The following is a 13,023-nucleotide window of genomic DNA, read 5'->3' on the forward strand; positions in this document are numbered from 1 at the left end:
GCATTAAAATATGAGAATAAGTAGGATGAAGATTTTAGGAAGATCATATAGGAGCTATTGAAGGATCCAGATAATCACCTAGGCTATGTTCTGAAAGAGCAGTTGCTTTACCGTGAGAAGCTTGTGTTACCTTAGACCTTAGGGTATATTCCCAAACTATTATAAGTGTTATATGGTAGTACGATAGAAGGGCACTCCGCGGTTCAAAAGACATACAATCAACTATCAGCAAAGCTAGCAAAGCTATAGTGGATAGGGATGTCCCGTGATGTCGAGAGCTGGGTAGCCAAATGGAATGTATGCCAAAGGTATACGTACTTAGCCATGAGTACAACAAAGTTACTACAACCCTTAGCACTATTGGAGAGGGTATGGGAGGAAGTGACGATGGGCTTCATTGACGAGTTACAATGATCGGAAGGGTTTTTGATGATCTTTGTAGTTGTGGACCGTTTGAGTAAGTACGCACATTTCATTCCTCTAAAAACACCCTTAAACAGCATTCACAGTGGCTACTATTTTCATTCAAAAAGTGGTATGTTTGCAATATGTTCCCAAAAGCCATTATGTCAGATGGAGACATGGTATTCCTTAGTCATTTTGGGAAGGAGTTATTTTGTTTATATGGAATGGTGTTGAAATGAAGCACAACCTTTCACCCTCGGATGGTCAGACATAAGTGGTTAACGAAAGTGTAGATACCTACTTAAGATGTTTTATATCAGACACCCCGAAGAGTTGGGTTAGGTGAATTGCATGGGCTGAATATTGATATAACACCTCTTACTACTCAGCAGCGAAGACTAGTCCCTTCTGAATTCTATATGGGAGAGACTCACCCCACTTGATTCATTTTGGGGGCAACACTACACTGGTGTCCAATGTAGAGCAATACTTAGAGGAGAGAGATAGGATAGTAGATGAGCTCAAAGGGCATTTGTTAAGAGCCCAACATGTCATGAAGAGGAAGGTGCATGAGCATAAGAGGGAAAAAAATTATGAAATGGAGGGATATGGTTTACTTAAAATTGAGGCCCTACAGACAAAACAACATTAGAAAAAGGAAGAAATGAAAAACTTTCCCCACGATATTTTGGGCCTTATGAGGTCTTGGGACGCATCAGAGCTGTTGCATATCGACTAAAGCTACCACCAACCTCAGCCTTGCACCCAGTCTTTTATGTATCGCATCTGAGAAAGGCGATAGGAGAACATACACCATCATTGAGACCCCCAACCTTGAAAGAGGACATGGAAGTTATGTTGGAACCTATGGAAGTAGCAGGTGTATGCAATGGGGAAATAGGGACATAGGAGGTGCTAATCAAGTGGAACGACCTGTTAGAGTATGATGCCACTTGGGAGACTTATGAGACAATCAGAAGATAGTTCCCAACCTTCCACCTTGAGGGAAATGCCTTTTTGGAAGGGGAGTAATGTTATGATCGGTCCAATAGGATAGATCCTACAGCCGGCCCAATAGTCAAGAGGCGGTCCAGCTATAAGAGACGGGATAACTGGGGGATCGACCCCCCTTGTGGGGCCCACTAAGCCAATTATTCCTATGCAAGGCGGAGGATTAAGGAAGGAATTAATGGGGGAATTTAAATTCAAAATAAGAAGGGAATTTAATTAAGAAAAAGGGAGATCTTTTAGGGTTGTTTTGGGGGTAAATAGCGAGGATTAAATAGGGGTGTTATTTTGTATTAAGTTTGTGGAATTTGAGTTTTTTCTATTATAGTTTCTTTTGTGAGGGCTTCCTAACAATGTCTAGGTTGATTAGAAGAGACGGTCTACCTCTTTAATTGTAAATCGATTGTATCTTTTGTTTCTTGTTGAGTTGTTATTTTAAATCAGCCCATATTTCTTCTGAAAATTGCTATTTTCGATTGTTTTTCTGTGCATTTTCTTCTATTGATCGCTGAATTCTTCTACAAGACATCAAACAAACACTTACTTGGAGGCACTTTTATATGAGTTCATTATTGTGTTAATTATAATTTTTTCAATTTAATTACGACAATTTAGGCATTAAACAATAATTGAAGTCATTATTGTCCAACAATGTTCATTTGAGTTCCTCTCTCTAATAATATGTCAACCTTAATGACCAGTTAATCAGTCAAACACAAACCTTTCAAACAACATCAAATAGAGCTTAAATATAAAGGTAACAAACACTAACAAACCCTCAACTAAAATACAAACCGAACAAGAACAATAATACAAATCAATGAATTGAGCTCGAACATTATGTATTTCTCTAACTAATGTTCGGTTCTTTACAACCCTACTTCCTGAATGAAAAAAAAAAAAAAAAAATCTTGGTGAAGGCTTTTGTAATGAATAAGTAAAGTTCAATTAGGAACCAAGCAGCTTCTTCCATCTAGCATATTGCAGCAAGAGCAAGAAGATGAGGAAACAAGCTGCTGTTGTTCCTACAGCGAACGAGGTGAATAGATTGTTGACTGTGAACAAAGAACATGGAAGGTTCATACCAAATAGTCCAGTAATCATTGAGTCGACTCCCATCGCGAAAGAAAAGATGTTCAAAACCAGCTGAAGTTTAATCAGTTCATTTCGTTGGTTGTCTAGTTGAAAATTCACATAGTCTTCTGTGTCATCAATGTATTCCCGCATCTGCAGGTTAAAACAGATGGCTATAAAATGAAAAAGCAGCCATTGTACTCATAATCAGATGAAATATGATAATGTTTATCTTATGTTTTTCATAAGGATCTAACTCTTATAAAGAACATCTAGGGAGTGTTTGGTATTGGATTTGTCTTCACTTTTAAGTAGGATTTAACGTAAATCCAGCCAAACACCTTTCCGCGTGCATCTAAATCCGTCGACTCCATAAATCCTGGATTTACGGATTTAGGGCATAAATCCCGGTAAATTCGGGTAAATCCTAATCCCATTATTTTCCGGATTTAACGAGATTTACAGGATTTGACCGGAGAAGAGCGTGAAAGGGAGAAAGTTACCTTCAAAGCCAGCGAGCTCCCGTTGTTAGTAATTAAATATAATATAATTAGCTTAATTACTACAACTTAAAATATATATCACTAAATATATAATTAATAGTGTAAATAATAATTAATGAGTAATTTTTAATTAATAATTTTGATAATCATACAATTTTAATCCCTAACTGTCATAAATTTTGAAATATATTGCTAAACATCTTTTTAAGATTTAACAGGATTTAACATTTATCATAAAACACTCCCCCTAAATTGTCTGCAAAAAATAAATAATCACCATATTATATAATATTGAAGACATTTTTATATACGATGAAGCCCTCCCTCCTGATGCAAATTGTGTCAGGAGCCAGAACAAAATTTTCTATTGCATTTCTAGAGCTGCCAAACATAGAAGGAATGTTTGTCTGATGATGGTAGACATAGCTTTCTATTTACTGTTTCAAAACAGATTATGCAATCGCACCTTCGTACACAGCTTCCAAACGTGAGAGGCATGCATATGGAGGACTCCTACTTCTTTTTACTATTTCAAAACGTTAATGTGCTCTCTTTATTTCTACAGCTGCCAAACATAAGAGGCACGTTTCTATCTGGTGAAGGATTCTACTTCCTATTTTATTTTCAAGGACATGGAGTCTGACGCAAGAGAAACAATTCTCATATAAAAATTGTTATTATATTTATTGAAAAACTTGTCATCAAACGAAAATGCTATTAAATGCTGTACAATCACACGTAGCAAAAGACAAACAGAATAAAGTATAACATTAAAAAAACAGTTCATATGCTAAAAACGAAAACAAGAGCCAGATTTTCTTTTCTCTCCCATAAATTATGTTGTCACTCACGCTTCATTAGGGATGGCTTTCTTAATATTTTTTAAAGAAGCTTTTATTACAAAAATTAAAATTTTGGACTAAAAAGCTGCTTTAAGAAGTAGTAAGAAAGCCGTCTCAAATGAAACCTAAATTAGGCACCGTTTGGGACGATTTTCTTATTGCTTTTTGAAGCAACTTTTTAGTACAAATTTTTTAATTTTTATATTAAGAAGCTGCTTTACGAAGCAATAAGAAAGCAGTCCCAAACAAAGCCTTAACCTATATCATTCTCTATACTTCAAAAATTTGGCATCACATGAAAGCTCTATTTCATGCTCTACAATCAAACTTAGCGAAAGACAAACATAATTAAATATAAACCTAAAAAATGAAACATCTTCTGCTAAAAACCAACATCACGAGCAAGATGTTTCTTTTTTCGCATACATCAATCATGTAGACATCAAATTACTCTCTAGAAGAAATTAATTTATTCATCTAAATTGTGTCATTAAGACTGCCAATCAAATATTAGAAAAGAACAAAATGTATGTAAAACTTCAAGAGTATGATACGTTCTATCTTGGGGAGAAAGACATACCGACAGAATTTTATTACGGGACCCCTCCAATTGCATGAAATAAGCCTCAAGCAACATCTCCAAATCCTCCACATTGTTATCATCTAAATGGAAACTTGCATGGCTTGAACTTCTTCGAACATTCGAATTTAGTCTTACATAATTTGTAGCATAAACCATGCTTTTTGAAGTTGCAGGGGTCAACAATGCTTCATATTGCTGATTCTGGATTTGGTTTCTTGTCAAATAAAACTGGTACATATCTTCATTATCCAAGAGATGCTCAATTTCATCCCTAACCTAGTATCAGTGAAAGTATTCCGTAAGCATGGCAGAAATTAAATAATAAAAAAAATAAAATAAAACATGGCTGAAATTACGGAAATTTGACGTGTGAAAAAATGGTAAGAGCATTATATGGCATTTATAATAAAATGTAGTATTGCGTGATAAAGCAATGGTACATTTCCTTCAGACTTTTGATTTAGTAACTTCCTATTGAATAACAGCTATGTTGCACCGATACACCTATTTATGAAGGTGTGTTGTATCCGATACACGGATACACCTCCGATACAGCACTGATACGTGTCGGATATGGCAAAGTCATGTCCAATTAAAATACTATTTAATTTCAAAAGGACATATCCGTTGAAAAACAAAAAAAAAATCCGAAAAAAGACTCGTATTTACTTCCGGGGTTGCGAGCAAGGTTCTCTCATTTCCAATATGAATTTGAGTCTCTTGATGACATGGGAATATTAGAAATTGCTAATCTTTCACTTGATGAGCCTGAATTAGAGGGAATGAAATGATTAGTTATGATATTTATTGAAGATGATATAGAACTTCAAAGACAAACCATTAAAGAAGCTAATCATTTCATTCCTTCTATTGAATAATTGAAACTTCATGTGCTAGACAATTTATGTTTATGTTTTTGTTGTTGTACCAGATATTTAATGCTTACTTTATTTTGATATTATAAGCTGCAAGGCTACAAATGATGTTGCTTTCTTTTTCTTTTTTTTTGTAATTTCAAATATTATGCTTTGATAGCTTTCTTAATTTTTAATGTATGATTTATAAATTATAATTCCGTGTCCACGTCATACCCGTATCCTATATTTTTAAGAATTGATGTGTCCCGTATCCTTATCATGTCGTATCCGTCTAGCAGTATTCGTATTAGTGCAACATAGAATAACAGACAAGCAAGGTTACTTTTTAAGCCACGAATATCACAGAAGTGAAACAAAGCAAAGGTTTACCTTTTGAACACGAGCAAGCAGACGAGTAAGGTTACTTTTTAAGCTTCGAACACGTTCCAAATTTTTGGTGCTTACATTCCTGGTCAGTTCATCTAGTGCAGGATATGCATTTCTTGCCAGATCAATAACAGTAGAATCTAAATAGGAGCACACAAATTCCAATGCAATGTCCAGCACTTGTAACTCAAATGGGAGCACGTGTTCATCTTCATCATTCTCATCCTCCAACCATTTTCCCACGCTTGAGGACATTTTTCTGCCCACTTCATCAACATTACCAGAATCATCAAGCTTTGATGGAGGATTACTAAAAATTTGTCGTCTAAGTTGATCCACAAAAGGAAGAACTTCATTACGCAAGGGATCCAACAGCAGCACTTCATCGGCAGTAATTATAGCTTTTATAAACTCTAAATTAACAACCAAAGCTTTATCCCTGACTGAAATATGATAAACAACACAGAAGAAAATATTCAGCCAGCAGAAATTCAATAAAATAACTGAATAGCAATAATGATATAGTCTGGATGAATGCTACTTCCTCCTGCAGTAATCAAACAGGGGATTTTGGGACTTCTCATGATCAAGTTTCATATATTGTTTGTAACGTTTTACCTGTTCATCGAACTTCCATTAAAAATGATGACAGTCAGCCTTTCTCATACCAAGCAACATCAATATTGGCATTATGAGAAAGCATAGCAAAAGGACATAATCTAAAGGGCCGTTTGGGATCACTTCCAGTTTTTTGTGTTTCATATTTACGATCACGCTAAAGGATTCCAAAGACACCAATGTTCCTGAAAATTTATTCAACAGAAATAGGAGAGCTTACCAATGATACGAGAGGAGTGGGCGAATAAGGGGCCTAGAATCCTGAGGTCACGAGCAGGTATGGACGCTCGCCGAATAATGGCGCTCTTGTCGAGCTCGATTACCTCCGATTTCCCAGACCGGTCGAACAGCATCCAGAGGCGGGAACCCGCCTTTTTCTTGGCTCCCTTGGCACCCGCAGACGGAGTCGGCGTCTCCGGCGCCACGGAGAGCGGTAAAGGGGCCACTACAGGGTGAAGCTTGGTTCGCCGGGACGATCTGAGCTTCCTGTGGAAGAATGAAGCGACATTCTTCTTCCTGGATCGTTTCACCATCTTCTTTTTCGTCAATGGAGTAAACGCAATCCGAAAGAGAAGTTATAAAGAGCAAAACCCAATGAGAGAGAGAGGCGACAAAAGAGAAGGTAGGAAGAGTTCTTTCATCACTCCTCTCCATATCCTTTCCCTTCCTCTCTCTTTCTTTTCTGGCTCACTCGCACGCGCTCGCTGGTTACCTGTGGAATGGAAGTATGGGAGATGTCTGATTCCAGGAGAGATCGATAAGAAAAGGTCGGGGATACGTCAGCAATGGCCGCGCGACTCATGTAAAAAAAATAAAAGGGTCAAAAAGGGGAAAAATTAAATATAAAAAAGCTTTGTGTCAAATTTGATTCGGGTGGATTTTAATATTTTAGGGATTTTTACATACAACATTTAAAATAATTTAAAATACATATTTAATATTCAAAGTATTGTATTTACTAATATATCATCTTAAACCTTCATTTTCATCTTTTATAACACTCCGTTAAGCCATCGTTAGAAATCTTGTTCGATCTCGCCTCACGGGAGTCTCCCGTTCGTTCACACATGAATGATCTTCTTCCCCGCTCAAACCCATCGACTCCTCCTTTGATTTATTGTCTTCCGTTCGTCTGTCTTTCATTCGCCTTCTCTAGTAAGAACCCGTCGCCTTCTCTTCTGTCACGCTACTTTAGTTCCAGGTTCAAGTAATTGCGGCAGGAGACAAGATTCAAATGAATGATCGTCTGCCTACATCATCCACTACCCATGCAAAAATAAGCATGCGTCGTTTTTTGGGGTTTGGGATTCTAACAGATTTATGATTCATTTCAGATTTCTGGAATGCTTCCATATTTTTTGAGTATGTCTTTCTTCGCAGAACTGCTAGTAGATTTTGTGGAATAGTTTCATATATTTGCAATATTTATGTGTAAATTAAGTAAAATAACAATGAAAATGATGACAATATCAAACAACCAAAAAAAAAAAAAAACCCAAAAATCCTGTCAAGGAATTGGATGGGGAAGACGAGTAGAGCTGGAACATGCGTCGAGTTGCATACCTTGCCAAACAGGACGAAATCAATGGAGAAAGCGAAAGCTTCGGATGGAGAAGGCGATCCTCGTGCGAACGAACAGAAGACGCGATGCGGAACTTAATGGAGTGTTATAAAATATGAAAAATGAGAGTTTTAGATGATATATTAGTAAATATAGTAGTTTGGGTGTTAAATATGTATTTTGAATTGTTTTAAGTGTTATGTATGTAAAAATCCCAATATTTTATAGTCTTGATTAAAATTTATATTTCATTCCTTTGAAAATAAATCTTATGAATGTAAAGTATGTTGCATTTTATCTAAGGAGATGTTTGGTATCGTATTTATGCTCGGGTTTACGTCGGATTTATAGTAAATCCTACCCAATGATTTTCGAGCGTGCAACAAATCCAAGTCATCGGTAAATCCCCGATTTACAAATTTATGGTGTAAATATGGGATTTTGTAAATCCCTTAATTCAGCGAATTTACGAATTTACGGACTTCAGGATTTATGAGATTAATTCAGTCAAAATAATTTGAATAAAATTTAATTAAGGTACTTTTTATAAATAATTAGATTTATTTTAAGGTAAATATAAAACATTGGTGCACTCATTTAAAAAATAAGTTTAGTAGTTATATAAGTAATTTAGGTCAAATTTATGTCAGAATATCTTGAATCCATTTTTTTTTAATTTCAGTATGAAAAAAAAAATCGCGTCAAGATTTTCTGATAAATTTTACATAAGGACGGTTTTAACAACCATTAAATTTGTGCTAAAACTAGGTCAATCTTAAGATTTCATTTGTAAAATAAATCTCGGCATGAATCCAAAGGTGTTAAGACCGTTCTAACGTAAAATACATCTATTTAAATATTTAACTATATGGAGATTAATTTGCCTTAAGGTCCATAACTTTCCATGATATTTCTTATCATGGTGCCTAAGATAGTATTTGGTTCTTAACATATTATTCATTATAATTAGGATGATGAATCCTATTTAATTAACCACTATTCTTTGGCTAAAGTATTGTTCAAATAAATCTTGGCAAGTCTAATCAGCTTCATATTGCAGTCATCCTCACTGGAGAGCATAGCGCTGCAGTGTTCAACCCCATCATCATAGTATTAGTTTATTTTCTAAAAAGCTGCTAGAGAGCTTAATGCCACAGTGTTGCCTACGAAGCACTACAGCGCTCCCATGGAAAAAATTCCAAATTTTACATGCATGCACCCATACCCAGTGACTCACTTTAGAGTAGATTCAAATATGCTCATGTATACAAAACACTTGCTGGCACATACTAGCACATACAGAAGACATGAATCCAAAAGTTTCACTATATTGCTCTTACTAGACCAGCTCAAAACAGATGCAACAATGCATGGATCAAGTAGGTGTTACAATCCTCCCCTCTTCAAAAAAATATCAATCTCGATATTTAAAATCTTTCATCAATAGAACATATAAGGAAATAACTATTTTATTTTAAATTCTTTCTTCAAAGTGGTTTCTCTTTTAATATATGCAAACTTCGTTAGATGATCTACCAGAACCCATATGACATTGCGTCTTTATCTGCAATCTAGACGGAATGAGAAGGAGAAGGAGATCCTTGTGTGCAACCTTAGCAAACCGAGCTATAGTTTTGCATGCAATCGAGCATGGGAGGTTCGATTGGTTTGGATATTTCTATTTCTTCCTTGTCTTGGAAAGATTTGTTATGGTGATATCTTTGTTTACTCATTTTATCTAAAAAGAATTGTGTTTGTTAGTGTTCTTATAATATATTAGTCAGGAAATAAAGCTACTGCTCTCTCTTTCTCCCCCTAGATGTAGGCATCCCATGCCGAACCACATAAATTGCTCAAATTCGTGTTTCTTATGACTATTTTTCCTATTTTCACATTTATCCTGTTATAGTTTAAGATTTCAAGATTGTGTAGATTCTTAGTTATTGATTTATATATCCTTGTTTGCAAATAAGTGATTAATCCAAGAAACTTAACTTTTTACAATAATTTAGTTGTTTTGAGTGAAAGAGATTATAATTAATTAATTATAAATAATTAATTAGCATGTTGGTGTTTAATTTTGATTAATGAATTAATTTAATTTATTAATTATCTAAATCATGATTGCTCATAACTATATTCTATCTAGTTCTAATTGTAAGAGAAAGCCATTTGTCAAATTTTTATTCTATTTCTTTGTTGGTGAGTGCGTTGTCATTAAACTATAAATAAGATGTCTTTCTACCTAACCTAAACCCTTACCAGAAGTCTTAGTATCAATCATTTAGAAATATAATGAATCAATTATGTATTCACTTTAACATAGGCAATATTTATAGGCAAGTCGATGCTCGGTGACAACATTCGAAGCTATTGCCACTAGTATAGGCCCAAAAGATATAAATAGATCGGGTTCCTCACATGAAGGGAACATGAAATAGAGCGAGAAAGATCTAAAAAACTATAAAGTCCTATCACACAATTGTTATAAATGATCACCACTTAAAATCACGATCACTTGATCACCATTGCTCGATCATTATCATTTGACTATCACGACTCGATTTTTATTGCATAATTGTCATGAAGTTATTATCATAGCCAGACTAGCACAGCTCATTTCTCATCACATGCATGATCACAATAATCCAACAAGCATCTTGTGATTGTCACCTCTGTTGATAACACTAACATGTACCTATTAATGTATGTTTTAGTCCTTGTTACCACCATTTACTATTTCTCTAGTATTTCACCACATTCACAAGTGGTCAAGTTAAAAATCCATATTTTATAATCTTGTCTTCAACAATTGATAAGAAAAAACATACTTTTATAATCTTATAGCATGATGGGAACTCAAAATAATAATACTCATATAGGCTTAAGTTGTCAATCAAAGAAATTTTCATATTCACAAATGAGGTCCGTTTGAAAAGGAGAAACTCAGGCTTCGTTTGGGACTATTTTTCTCTGCTTCTAATAGCCGCTTTCTAGTGCAAAAATTTTCAAAGAAATTTTCAGATTCACAAATGAGATCCGTTCGAAAAGAAGAACCTCAGGCTTCATTTGGGACTATTTTTTTTGCTTCTAATAGCTGCTTTCTAGTGCAAAAATTTTAATTTTTGTACTAAAAAACTGCTTTAAGAAGCAGTAAGAAAGCTGTCCCAAATAAAACCTCAGACAAATTTACAACGACAAAAGCAATGAAGAAAGCCAAAGTGGAAAGGGTGGGACATCTTAATACCTTTGCAGTGGGAGATGAGTATAGCAAGGGGTATTTTAGTCTGAATAAAATTTTTGATATAACCCTCAAATAAATCAAATAACAAATATATATAATAAAAATAAAAAAACAAATATATTTTTCTAATTTCGAATATTATAGAGTGTATAAAGTCTAATTTCACTTGATTAGTGCCCGTTCTAATAATAATAATAATAATATAAATCTATTAATTTTGAAGCTTATATATTGTTATTCTATAACTATGAGAAAAAAAGTTAATAATTTATTCAAATTAAAAGCATGAATTTATTGGAATCAAATATATTTTTAACGTTTTAAAATGAGATGCAAATATAAAGAAGAATTTTTCGTAAATGTATGAGCTCAAATACCACACATATATATTTTTTATACTTTAAAGATATTTGAAAAAAATCATATAAATATGTATTATGAAAGTAATACGTGAATATATAATTATCGGTCAAACTATTTGCGCGTTAATTAACTATATTTATAATCATAATTCGCCTTGCAATGTCCTAAGATAACAGTGGTACTCAATTCCTTTATGGCGGAATAATTTTGTTTTAAAAAATCTAATCATAATTATTATTTAATTAGACTTTTATAAAAATGAAGATATTTATAATTATTTTTAAATAAGTATGCCAAAATTTTAAAATACTTATTACCTTAATTCTTTTTACACTAATGCAAGAACTAAAATAAATAAATACGTCATAATTTTGAGAATAAATGAAAATTTTGAAAATATTTATATAAAATAAAAAGACTAATGGTTATTATATAAAAATCTTTTATGAATAAATTATTTAAAAAATATGTTTGTTGCATGGTAAAATTTTGAAATAATAGAGAAATAGAATTATAATATAGCATTACACAGATCATCCACATATGCCTATAAAGGAGAAAAATAAATAAAAAATTAAATTTTATGTAAAAAATTCAAAGAGGGTAAAAATCATTGTGCTCGAACCAAGTGAAATGGCCCACTATGATGATTGAGGTTACAAAGGTTCAACATTCCTTTCAATTGGAAAATATGTAATTATATAATTTAGAACATCATTCTAGTTTGATCTCCTATGATTATGTCTGTGAATGTTGGAGAACTCCAAAAGGCTGATGATTGATGTTGTTTGGACGACATTAGTCAAATGTTGGTGGTAAGGCGGTACTGGTTAGATTGTAGTGATAGAACAACGACGGTTAGATAACAATGGATAGGTGACGGCATGCAAATAACGGTGATTGAGTGATGATAATTAGATGATGATAGAATCTCGCAGTGATCATCAACATCAAACATCAAGTAGAGCATTAGTGTTCTTCATATAAACACCCTTCAATTTCAAGTTAATGACATTTTCCTACCGAAAATGAGAGCATGCTTATAATTTTTAGGTGAGGCATTTTGATAATTTTAGTCAAAATTCCTAAAAGAGTCCATTGGATGGGTGGATGATTATGGTCTAAGGAAACTAATGATGTTGTCAGTTATCTAAGTGGGGGAGATTGTGAAATCTCTTAAGAAAATAAATATAAATACATAAACATTGAGGTACCATTTGGTGTGATAGGTAGAATTTCATTAGAAACTCTAAAGTTAATTAAGTGTGCTCATATAAGAGTACTCATAGGATGGGTGGCCTCTTGAAAAATTGCATCAATAGAACAAAACTATGAGGCCATCATATCAAAGAGGATAATATCTCAATGGCCGAGAGTTTGGGATGTTAAACTCACTACCTGCAACCACACACTATAGTCTAAGTATTATCTTTATATAATAGAGGATCATTGATAAGGTAAAGCCTAACTCTCATGAAGACATACACAATTTTTTTGAAATATATGAAATATGTATAAACCCTTATAGATATAACTCATAAATATAAAAATAATATAAATTATAAAATTCACATTTGC

At 33.7% G+C, this 13,023-nt stretch overlaps 1 protein-coding gene across 1 annotated transcript; it reads right to left on the reverse strand.

The window, feature by feature from the left end:
* Nucleotides 1–2,238: 2,238 nt before the first annotated feature.
* LOC110094825 (magnesium transporter MRS2-4) lies at nt 2,239–7,054 on the reverse strand. The gene is made up of 4 exons (XM_020820156.2): nt 6,498–7,054; nt 5,663–6,102; nt 4,413–4,691; nt 2,239–2,640 (listed from the first exon to the last, which is right to left on the reverse strand). The coding sequence occupies exons 1-4, from the start codon at nt 6,808–6,810 to the stop codon at nt 2,362–2,364; spliced, it is 1,311 nt and encodes a 436-aa protein (XP_020675815.2). The 5' UTR covers nt 6,811–7,054; the 3' UTR covers nt 2,239–2,361.
* Between the last annotated feature and the right edge of the window lie 5,969 nt (nt 7,055–13,023).

Source organism: Dendrobium catenatum, unplaced genomic scaffold, assembly GCF_001605985.2.
Source record: "Dendrobium catenatum unplaced genomic scaffold, ASM160598v2 original_scaffold_273153, whole genome shotgun sequence".
Classification (NCBI taxonomy): domain Eukaryota; kingdom Viridiplantae; phylum Streptophyta; class Magnoliopsida; order Asparagales; family Orchidaceae; genus Dendrobium; species Dendrobium catenatum.